Source organism: Mycteria americana, chromosome 23, assembly GCF_035582795.1.
Source record: "Mycteria americana isolate JAX WOST 10 ecotype Jacksonville Zoo and Gardens chromosome 23, USCA_MyAme_1.0, whole genome shotgun sequence".
Classification (NCBI taxonomy): Eukaryota; Metazoa; Chordata; class Aves; order Ciconiiformes; family Ciconiidae; genus Mycteria; species Mycteria americana.
Genome location: NC_134387.1, coordinates 5,964,268 through 5,974,753, shown reverse-complemented (window position 1 = coordinate 5,974,753; position 10,486 = coordinate 5,964,268). Strand labels below are relative to the sequence as shown.

General features: G+C 51.3%; 1 protein-coding gene across 1 annotated transcript; it reads left to right on the top strand.

Annotated features, from left to right (window-relative positions):
• The first annotated feature begins 6,125 nt into the window (after positions 1-6,125).
• DUSP26 (dual specificity phosphatase 26) lies at positions 6,126-10,486 on the top strand. The gene is made up of 4 exons (XM_075523443.1): positions 6,126-6,308; positions 8,373-8,645; positions 9,037-9,245; positions 9,710-10,486. The coding sequence occupies exons 2-4, from the start codon at positions 8,467-8,469 to the stop codon at positions 9,907-9,909; spliced, it is 588 nt and encodes a 195-aa protein (XP_075379558.1). The 5' UTR covers positions 6,126-6,308; positions 8,373-8,466; the 3' UTR covers positions 9,910-10,486.

Here is a 10,486-nt window from a genome sequence, read left to right as displayed (position 1 = left end):
CACACATGGGTTTGAGCCACGCTGTGCAGATGTGGTAGTTAGTTACAGAGCAGAGCCATCCAAACGGACCTACAGCGTGCTCCCAACCCTCTGCCTTTGAGGTACTGGTTTCTAGTGTTGATTGGCTCTGTTTTGAAGGTCACTTTGCTACGCGAGATAGACATGACCTTCATCTTAGCCTTTAAAAAGTGCGAAAAGCTCAGATTCCTTGCTAATGGGGATCATGAATGTCCGTGCTGGTTTTGGCTGGAGCAGAGTTAATTTTCTTTATAGTAGCTAGTATAGGGCTGTGTTTTGGATTTGTGCTGGAAGCAGTGTTGATAACACAGGGATGTTTTTGTCACTGCTGAGCAGTGCTTACACACAGTCAAGGCCCTTTCTGCTCCTCACCCCACCCCACCAGCGAGTGGGCTGGGGGGGCACAGCTGGGACAGCTGACCCCGACTGCCCAAAGGGCTATCCCACACCATAGGACATCTTGCTCAGCATGTAAAGCTGGGGAAGAAGAAGGAAGGGGGGGAGGTTTGGAGCGATGGCGCTTGTCTTCCCAAGTCACCGTTACGCGTGATGGAGCCCTGCTTTCCTGGAGATGGCTGAGCACCTGCCTGCCCATGGGAAGGAGTGAAGGAATTCATTGTCTTGCTTTGCTTGTGTGCGTGGCTTTTGCTTTCCCTGTTAGACTGTCTTTATCTCAACCCACGAGTCTTCTCACTTTTACCCTTCCGATTCTCTCCCCCATCCCACCCGGGGGGAGTGAGCGAGCAGCTGGGGGGGCTGAGTTGCCGGCTGGGGTTAAACCATGACAATATCTCAGCTGTGCTCCCTTCCACGAGGGTGTGGGTAGTTCTCTTCCATTTGACATCTTTCCGAGCATTGAAACATAATGAGTATCAGGTCAACAGCAAACCTCCCACCAGCTTCAAGAAGGTTTGGACTGTGCCCCAGCCTGCTCTGCTAACAAGATGTGACAAGCTGAAGTGAACAGTTAGACAGAAAGCATCAGGATTTCACAGCATATTTTGCCAGCAACTTAGTGATTTTTTGGCTGTTTTTTTTCTTTGATTTTTTTCCCTCCTTGTGCTGTAGCAATTCAAATCTATCCCAGGCTGCTTCTGACATTAACAAGACAGTGGATGACAGGCAAAATGCGTCCACGAGCAATTCAGAGTCTCCCCACTAAGTAATCATAAACACTGCAAGTTTGCAACAAAGCAAGCAGCTGTCTTTCTCCCTCTGGACAAGGACTGCTTCCTCACAAATTGAGGCTCTGCAGGTTTTACAGCTGTTGGACAATGAGTCTGATGCCTGTTATTTCCTCCTCCATTTTTTTTTTCCTATTTCTTTCTTTTAATGGAAAATATCTCAGCATTGCCAGAACTCAAGTGGCCCCCTCCAGCACTGAATCAATACAGCCAGGTGACGAGGCTTTAACTTTCTGGCTGATGCTACTGGAATGGGCACAGAGGGGTTGTGTTACTTGCACATCCTCTCTTCCAAGGGTTTATTACCTTTGATCACATTTCTCATGGGGAAGCAGATATGTATTTGGGGGCTGGGAGAGGATTTAACAGCACACAACTCCTGTCCCAGAGGTACTGAGGGTGAGGAGGTACTGAGGGCTGGGCTTGGGAGAGCCTCTTGGCAGGGTGGTCACCTTGAGCTTTGCAATTTCCTTCCAGACTGCTAGAGCATGTATGGAGCCCCAAAAGAAATCTTTATCCCTGACCTAAATGTAGGCAAGTAGAGAGTAAAGATTACTCTTTATTATGTCATTACTTTGATAAAGTGTTGATCCTACCTTGGGTTGGCTGGCCACATGACCTGAGCCTTTTCAGATAAATTTTCTATGATATTGTCCTGGTTTCGGCTGGGATAGAGTTAATTTTCTTCCTAGTAGCTGGTACAGTGCTGTGTTTTGGATAAACCGTGACAGATATATTGTGAGGCAGCCTGCAGCAGACCCCACCTTCACAATGCTTCCTCCATGGTGCAGTTAGAGAAGAGCCTGTGCCACGGTGCGAGTGGTGGATTTACCTCCCCCAGCTGGTAGTTATTGCCCCCTCAGCTGAGCACGCAATTCCTCCGGGGTACTTTCAGTGCCAAGTAAATCACATTTGTTCAAACCCCTTTCGGTATGTGGCTGTAATGCTGCTCTGTCGTCCTGTACTACCCTTTTCAGCAATGCCACCTTCTTACCCTGAGTGTTAACTTATAGTAGGCTTAATTTTACCTTGTTATGCTACATCTATTTGTGCCCTCTGCACTCCCTCCGTCTGCCACGCTCCTCTGCCATGGGTCTATCAAACAGCGCATGTTGGATGAAATACATGTATTCTTTCTGTTTATGGTTGAGTATAATAAAGTCTGGCTCCAGGTGGCTTTTGGACATGCAGCATTTAGTGCGTGAAGTGATTGATCTCTGATCTTTAAAATAGAGCTGTGAAGACCATGGTGAATTTGCATGCATGGGGAGTATAAAGCCAGGAAATAGCAGCTCTGAAACTCTCTAACCCCTGCCCTTTATTTCCTTGTGTTGAGTTTTCCATGTCTGACAATGTGCACAGTGGTGATTTATGTATAACCAGAGCAGCCTCCAGTGGTTGGATCTGTGAACTTTTCCAAGCAGCCCTTTATCTCAGCTCACTTGTGGGTTTTGCAGACCCCAACCCTGATTCCTCCCTGCTCCAAGCTCAGCATAGGAGAAGGGGGAGAGCTGGGAGCAGCGGGTGCCCCGCTTATTCTGCTGGGAGCCAATTCCATCCCTAATTGAGCTGAAAACAGCTGCTCCATCCTCGCTGCCGCAGGCCTGCTGTGCACAGCAGTTTTTGACAATAGCTGAGATACAGGGATATCATAGCTGCCTGTGCCAGCATCCAGCATCCCACCCCTGTTGTAACGGCAGCACTCCCCACAGCAGGCAATTCTGCCAGTCAGGGGATATAGGAAATCTCTGCCAGTGCTTCCCTTAAACTATCCAGCCCTACAGGTACTCTCTGCAGTGGTGCCCATGACTGGGGGAAGCCAGACCTTACCTCTCTGTGTCCCCAAAGCTGTGCTCCCACATAGTCTTTATCTGCCAAGGACCAGATGATGCTTCTCAGTTAGTGGACTCAGGCATCACGGATTGATAAAGCTCACAGGGAAGTGAGGTTGCAGGACACCTTTGTGTCCTGTCCTGCAGCTGGATGCTTCCCAGAGGGAACAGCTTTGAGAATCACTGCCAGGAGGAGAGTGAGTCTTTGGGTTTGTCTTTTACATTCTCTCCCTGTGCCTTGGTGATTAGTTCTCAGAGTGGTTTTTGCTTCTCAGGGCCCTTCAGGGCAAAACAGGTGAGAGACAGGACTCTGACCCAGGGGTGATTCGAAGGAGGTGGGGAAACTGAGCAAGATGTATGTGAAAGTCACAACAACAAACCCCAAATGGTGTTTGTGCTCCCACCCAGCCTGCAGACCCGTTCCAGCGCTCTGAGTGAGTGGCCTCTTGTCTTCCAGGACAGGAGCTTCAGAAGCAGTGTACTGAGCTGATAAATCCTACCAGGGAGCAAGGAGCAACTCGGTCTCTGCTACATCACTGATGTTTATGGAAAACAAGGAGAGGAGGTGAGGCAAAGAGGTCTGGTTTGTGTCGAAGAAACTTCCCTTATAAAAAGATAGATTGCTGACACTTTTCCTTGATGCAGCTGCCCAGGCATTTCAAAGCATCTGAGATTTCATTATCTAAGAAGCAGTCACTGGCTTTGTTGGGGACTTCTGGCTGCTTTACAAAGCAATTCCAGTATTATTATTGGAATAAAAGCATAACAACTACTAATCCTCTGTTTAAATGACCAGTTAAGTTCCCTGCAGGCAATGCTCTGCCAAAACATTTATCCACCTAATTTTATTTCATGTAGTTTTTTTAAATTCAGACTTAACCTTTTGTGATGGGGGTTGTAGGCACTTCTTTTTAGAAGCACATTTTACAGACTAGTGGGAACGTAATTCCTTGGTGGAGGGGAGGGAGAAGGCCTCTGCTTGTCCACGTTAAAGGTGTCTCGCAGAGCTGTGAAAGTGCAAATTTTCTTTTAGGTCACTTGACCCCTGTTTTGCGGAGGAGCACTGCCAGGCAGAATTGAAAAGCTCAACCTTTCTGCAGGTAAGTGGAGTCAAACCCCTTACTCAGGGTACAGGACAGGCTTTTCCCAAGCTGGCAGCATCACACAGCAGTGAAATACTGTGAGCTCAGTGAGGACGGCGAAGCCAGCCCTTGCCCAGGACCTCCCGGGGTCTGTCCCTCGCTGTCGCCTGTGCACCCCTGGGAGTCTGGGCATGGAGGAGCTGGAGCAAACCATGGAGGAAGGGGATAAATCAGGTCTCTGGGTGCTGCTTCTCATGTGTTGAACAGGAGCCAAAGGGTGGGACCAGCAACTGCTCCTTGCTGCCTGTTGCCTGGGAGCAGAGGCAGCTGGCAGCAGGGCAGCAGTTCTTGAGGGCAGGAGCTTTCGGAGGCCATGCCAGGAGAGTGGGAGGCTGCGCCTGGCCAGCCCGCGGGGCTGTACCTAGTAGCTCTGGCTCTCTGTGCCTGGAGCTGGTGGCAATGTAGCTATCTGACATGTCACGTCTGCTGCCCCAGCGTGGCTGATGGACATGGAGCCAGTCAGGGCTGGGCACAGTCACCCTGGGGGTATTCACACAGCAGAGCTGTTTGATAAGGAGCGTTTGGGATGGACGGAGCTGGAGCCTCTCTTCCCTGAGGATCAGGTGAGTGTAGCTGGCAGGAGAGCTTATGGGGACCCCCTGGATCTGCAGCTCTGAGGGCTTTGTTAGTCTTGCACGTGGGTCTCTCCTGGGACTTGTTAGCACCGGGTGAATATTTCTGCAGATGCAAAGGAACTGGAACAAAGTCCATCATCTGTGGTACCCAGCTCCTACAGCAGCCAGATCCCAAAGCAGTTTACTGCTTGGGAAAAGCAGTTAAGAGCAGGGCATATCCTCCAGCTTCTGGGGTGTTATCAACTTCCTAGGCTGAAGCTGTATCCAGAACTTCATGGGGAAGGCTGAGAAATCTGAAATCCAGGTGTGTCCAAAGTCTTTTTGAACCCATGTATGCTGTTAACCTCCAATACAGCTCCTGACAACCCTGTCATTTAGCTATGCAGGATGCGAGGAAAAAAACAGGCCTGTGATATACTGAAAGGTGTGTGCTGCTTTGAGGCTGCACTCCTGGGACCTGTGCTCGCCATGGTGGCTGTTGAAAAAGCAGAGTTAAACCTCATTGCATGTACGTACTGCGGTGCAAGTGGGACAGGACAGGTATCTGGTGATGCTGAGTTCATCCTTGAAGCTTCTGAGGTTACATCCTGGGATAACCACAAGTTCAGCTGAAAACAAAACAGGAAATTTTCCTGGTTTTTAAGCAAATAGGAGTGGGGGAGGGACTGCCATAAATCTTCTTAGGATGTCATTTGGCCTGGAACAGCATGTTTCGATTCTTCCTCAGGTTGTTTTTCCCACCACACTCCTACTTTCTGATTTGAGTCAAACTTCTAAATTGAAAGCCAGCACTTCAAAGGGAAGAGGAGAATATTCTGCCTGGAAAATGTTTAACTGAAATATTGCAGCACTTCTGAAATGAATGGTGTCATTTAGAAAATGTCAAAACAAAAAGCTTCCATCTTTTGAGTTTCCTCTTTTTTTCTTTTTTTTTTTCCCCAGAAAAAAGTATTCCCTGACTTTGACATGAATTTGTAAATAGTTTGTCATCTCACCACATACATCCCCTCCAGGCTTATTTTCTTAGCAAATGAAGAAATGTCACCAAGCCCTGGCTCTGCCAAAGAGACCCTAGCGAGGGGGGAGGACAAGGTCAATTGAAAAAAAAATATGAGGAAGCATCCTCTAGAGACAGCTACAGATTTATGATATGGGTAATCATGTCATCAGCACCACTTTATCGGCTTTTTCTTCTCTCCTTCTCTGCGCGCCTGTGGCTTTTGGTTTGCTGGAGGAGGAGTGAGAGAAAAGCTGGCAGGAGAATTTTGATATGTTATCGTTGCTGTTGTTTTTGTCTGCGTAGTAATGGGCACTTATGTGTATGTCTCTGCATGCTTGCATGCGATCTCTGCATTTGTGTCCGTCTCCCTCATTCCTCCCTTATCCATCCATGCACAGCATGATATAAACAAACCTGCCTCTGGACATGTCATGGCTTAAAATAGATGTTCATACATCAGCCTTTCTACAGCAGCGGCAGCAGCAGCAGGAAGACATGGCCGACTGGATCTGACTACAACACTCACTTTGAACCGAGAAATCACAGCCCTCACAAAGGTAGAGTAACGGGGTGGGCGTCTCCTTCCTCCTGCGTGTCTGTCTGTCTGTCTCTGCGGAGTGTGCGGGGCTGAGCAGCCTGCGCTCGTTCAGCTATGCCTCTTCAGAGCTCGCTCTGTGCATCTAGGCAGGCTCTGGGGTTTCTCCCCTCCCTCCGAGCATGGCATGCCTGGCAGAGGGGCTCCGGAGGCAGCCATGAGCGTGCTCGGGGGAGCGGGGTGCGAGCCCCCGGGCTTGACTGCCAAAAGGGGGGGGTACAGCTGATGCCTGTGAGAGTTTTGGGTGCCAGGAGTGCTTTGGGGTCTGTTCTGAGGTCTTGAATGTGGGGCAGTTTCTCTTCCCCTGCAGCACTTTGGGGGGCTGGCATGGTGGTGTGTTGGGGGTGGGATGCTGGAAGCCAGCTTTGGGCCTGGGGTTTCTAGAGCTACATCCCGGGATAGGTGTGGATTGCCGTTTTTCCAGCCAGCTGTAGCAGTAAGAGGGTCTGCTATGTGCCTAGTTACAGCCTTATACTGATGATTTAGTTGCTTTTTTCAGACCCTTCTGTTTGTTTCTTAATGCTGGCAGGGCTGGTGGCATATGGCTGTGCTGCAGCCAAGGTCACACAAGGTTTAAGGGCCCCGGCACACGGCCATGCTGAATGCCTTTTCCAGGTGGGGTTTGCCAAGTCTGAATTCCCAGTGTGAAGGAGTCCAAAATTCATCAGGGCAGGGGAGATGTGTCAGGGTGAGATCTGGCCCGTACCCCATGCTGGGGGAACGTGGTGTGCTCGGTGCCAGGGCTGAGCAGTGCAGGCAGGGCTGACCTCTCCTGTGCAGCACCCCAGGATGCCAGGCGGGGTCTGAACTGCCACCCTGGAACAAGGAGTGGGGAGGGAGACATCCATGAGTCTCTCTGGACTCCCTCTGAGCTCCCCTATGCCCTTGCAATGTTTTTCTCCTCTGCACATTGCCAAAAAATGGCTGGAGGCTTCTTCCTTCTGCACCGTTGGCTGCTGGCTGGCGCCTTAGGCAAAATGTCAAAGCAGACAGACATGCTCTGATCCAGCCTGGCCAGCCCAAGGTCGCTGCGTTTCCTCCCCCGAGTCCCAGAGACAACTGGCCAGTGCTGAGCTGCTCCTGGGGCGGCTGTGATGGGATGCTCTTTGGACACCTTCCAGGGTGGCTCAGGGCAGCAGCGTGATGGTGGGAAAGAGAATTGTATTCTCATGTGTGGGGGCAGCAAACGAGCAAAAAAAGGCAGCTCTGACGAACGTCTGGCTGCAGGGACTGTTAACTGCTCCTCGTGGGTAAGGCCATCCAGGGAAGTTTCATGCAGATGTGTGACAAGTATCAGCATGATCTAAAGGTTTGAGAGCAGAGCTGTATCCTAGAGGATCGGCTCTGTAAAATGAGCTTTCTCATCCCCTGAAATTAACTCTTCCCACCCCAAACCAGTCCTAGATGTTCAAATGTAGCTGCAGGACTGCTGTACTTGGAGGGGTTAATTCTGCCTCTCCCTCCCCGCAGGCTTTTGTGCCTGGTCCGTAGGAGTCTGGGTCGTGGCCAGACTCTGCGTGGTGCCATATGGAATCCTCCACCTGTTTGGGGGCTTTTCCTCCCCAGTCCTGGTGGCTTGCCCAGACCTGGCCGCCTTTCATTGCTTCTGATCGCAGGTTGGCAGCATCAGTTCTCGAGCTGGCATTGTCCCGCTGGCAGGCAAAGCCCCAGAGCCAGCTCAGAAGGAAGGTGGTCCTGTGTAGAACATCTCTTGCCAATATGGCCTCAACCCAAAGTCGTGGGGCTGGAGCAAAACCCCAGCCTGTGGAGACTCAGCAATCTGGCTGCCTCTCTGGCTTCCCTCACCAGCCCTGGCATCATAAACTTCTCCCCAGCAGTATGGCTTCTTGGAAGGGAGTGTAGGTGATACTCTTGTCTCACACTGGGAACCACTGGGTAGCTGACTTGACACAGCCCTCTCATCAGGAAGGTGAGAATTGGCTGCTTTGGGCTGGTATTTCTACAAAAGGGATGGAGTGAGAGCTCCCCAGTTCTTCTAATGGCGTCTCCACTGCTTCCATGACAGGACCGTGGGTGGCAGCAGCAGCAGAAGCGATCTCCAGGCCACTCTCCGGCCTTCACGAACCCACAGGTATGCCTTGTGGGTCTCGGCAGCTCCAATGGCTTTCCTGTCCAGGTTCTCCAGGAATGGCACCAGGTCACCGAGCCGAGGCTCACGGGATGAGCGCAACAACCACCCCATCCTCAGCGTCTTTGAGCTTGAAAGGTTGCTGTACACAGGAAAGACAGCCTGTAATCATGCTGATGAGGTCTGGCCAGGACTCTACCTGGGCGATCAGTATGTATCGGAAGGGGACAAGAACTGGGGAGTTCAGGGCTATTTTTGTGAAATGGGGAAATCTGGGAGGGGGAGGTTGGGAAATGTGAGGGAGAGGAGGACACGATGGGCGTGGTACATTGGGACAAAGGAGGAGGAAGGACATAAGCATGGCTGCGCAGAGTTCAGAGCACTGCTGTGGTGGAGTAGGCGGAGGTGGAGTGTCTCTGGAGTCAGGGACTGAGAGATTGACTTAAAAATCAAGAATCTTAAGAGTCTGGCATTTTTCCTTTGCATCTAGCTTTCTCAGATGTAAATGTTTGTTCAGGACAGCCCTTGCACTGTCCTTGGAAACTTTTCTTTTAACTAGTCTAAACTTATGCATCTCTGCACCGTTTCTGATTCTCTGCAGAGATATAGCGGCCAACCGGCGCGAGCTGGCTCACCTGCGCATCACCCACATCCTCAACGCCTCGCACAGCAAGTGGAGGGGGGGTGCCGAGTACTACGAGGGCACGGGCATCCGTTACCTGGGCATCGAGGCCCATGACTCGCCTTCCTTCGACATGAGCCCCTACTTTTATCCTGCAGCTGACTTCATCCACCAAGCGCTGAATGAAGGTTGGTGGTAAAGACTTCTGGGAGAGAAGTGGGGAGCAGGGATGGGAAGAAACTGCCCTGGACAGGTGGGAAGCTGGATTGACATCCTATTGCTAAGCATCCTAGAAAACAAAGGTATTTCTAGCCTGGGGTGGTGTCTCCTGCACTGGATCACCTCCTCCAAAGAGGGAACAGGCTAGATGAGAGCACCGGCCCCCCAGGTCACAGCGCAAACCTGTGTCCTGAGCTGCGGTTGGTCCTATTCAGTCTGTATTGGGAGATCACGATACACTGATACCCTTTGCCAAGAGGGGGACCTCAGTGCATCACAGTCATACTGTAACTGGGGCCCTACCTCTAACCCCAGAGGCTGCGCACCTGAGCCACAGCTCCGGGATGCACCACGGCAAACAGTTGGGTCCTCAGTATTTTTTTAATTGGGATATTTGGTCTGCTGTGACACAGCCCCTGTGTTTCACCCCCAGGAAGGATCCTTGTGCACTGTGCTGTCGGGGTAAGCAGGTCGGCCACTTTGGTCCTTGCCTACCTCATGATCCGCCACCACATGCCCCTTGTAGAAGCCATAAAGACGGTCAAGGACCACCGTGGTATCATCCCCAACCGGGGTTTCTTGCGCCAGCTGGTCGCCCTGGACAATGCCCTGAGGTTGAAGAGGAGTGCGTGAAGGAGGACGAGAGGGGTTGTGCGGTGGGAGCGTTGTGTGTGCGGTGCTCACCTGACCCCGATGCCCGCTGAGCGGCAGAGACAGGGCTTTCCTCACGGTGCAGACGCTTGGCAGCTAATGGATTACATGCAACCGCCCCCTGGGCCTCCTCCTCAGCTAAGGGGGTCCCCAGACATGCAAGCTATTCCTAGTGGTAAAGCAAGCATAGGCCCTCAACCTGCAATCTTGCCACCTAGGTAGGCCTAACGTATAGCCTCCTTCCCAGCCTGCTCACTCCAAGATGCCTCCGGAGGGACTCAGCCCCACGTTTCAGGTTACTCTGTCCCTGTTCAAGCCCCTTCAAGGCTTCGTTCTCCCACGTGGCAGATGCATTTGCCAAGCCAGTCCTGTCCCTCCCTCCCAGGAGACTGAAGCTCTGTGTGTTCCTTGTCTTGTTTCCCATTCGTTTTTGGTCTGTGTAGCAATGTGAATTAGGTCTGGTGTGTGGGCTCAGGCAAACAGGCCTTTTGTCATAGTGTTTGGATGTCCTCCATGCCTAGTGTTAACCTGTAAAAATAAAGACAGTGCTAAGGAAAAA

Coding starts and splice junctions, on each gene's coding strand:
- DUSP26 (XM_075523443.1), top strand. CDS start 8,467: ATGGCTTTCCTGTCCAGGTTCTCCAGGAATGGCACCAGGTCACCGAGC. Junction 8,646..9,036: donor GGACTCTACCTGGGCGATCA/GTATGTATCGGA, acceptor GATTCTCTGCAG/AGATATAGCGGCCAACCGGC. Junction 9,246..9,709: donor CCACCAAGCGCTGAATGAAG/GTTGGTGGTAAA, acceptor TTTCACCCCCAG/GAAGGATCCTTGTGCACTGT.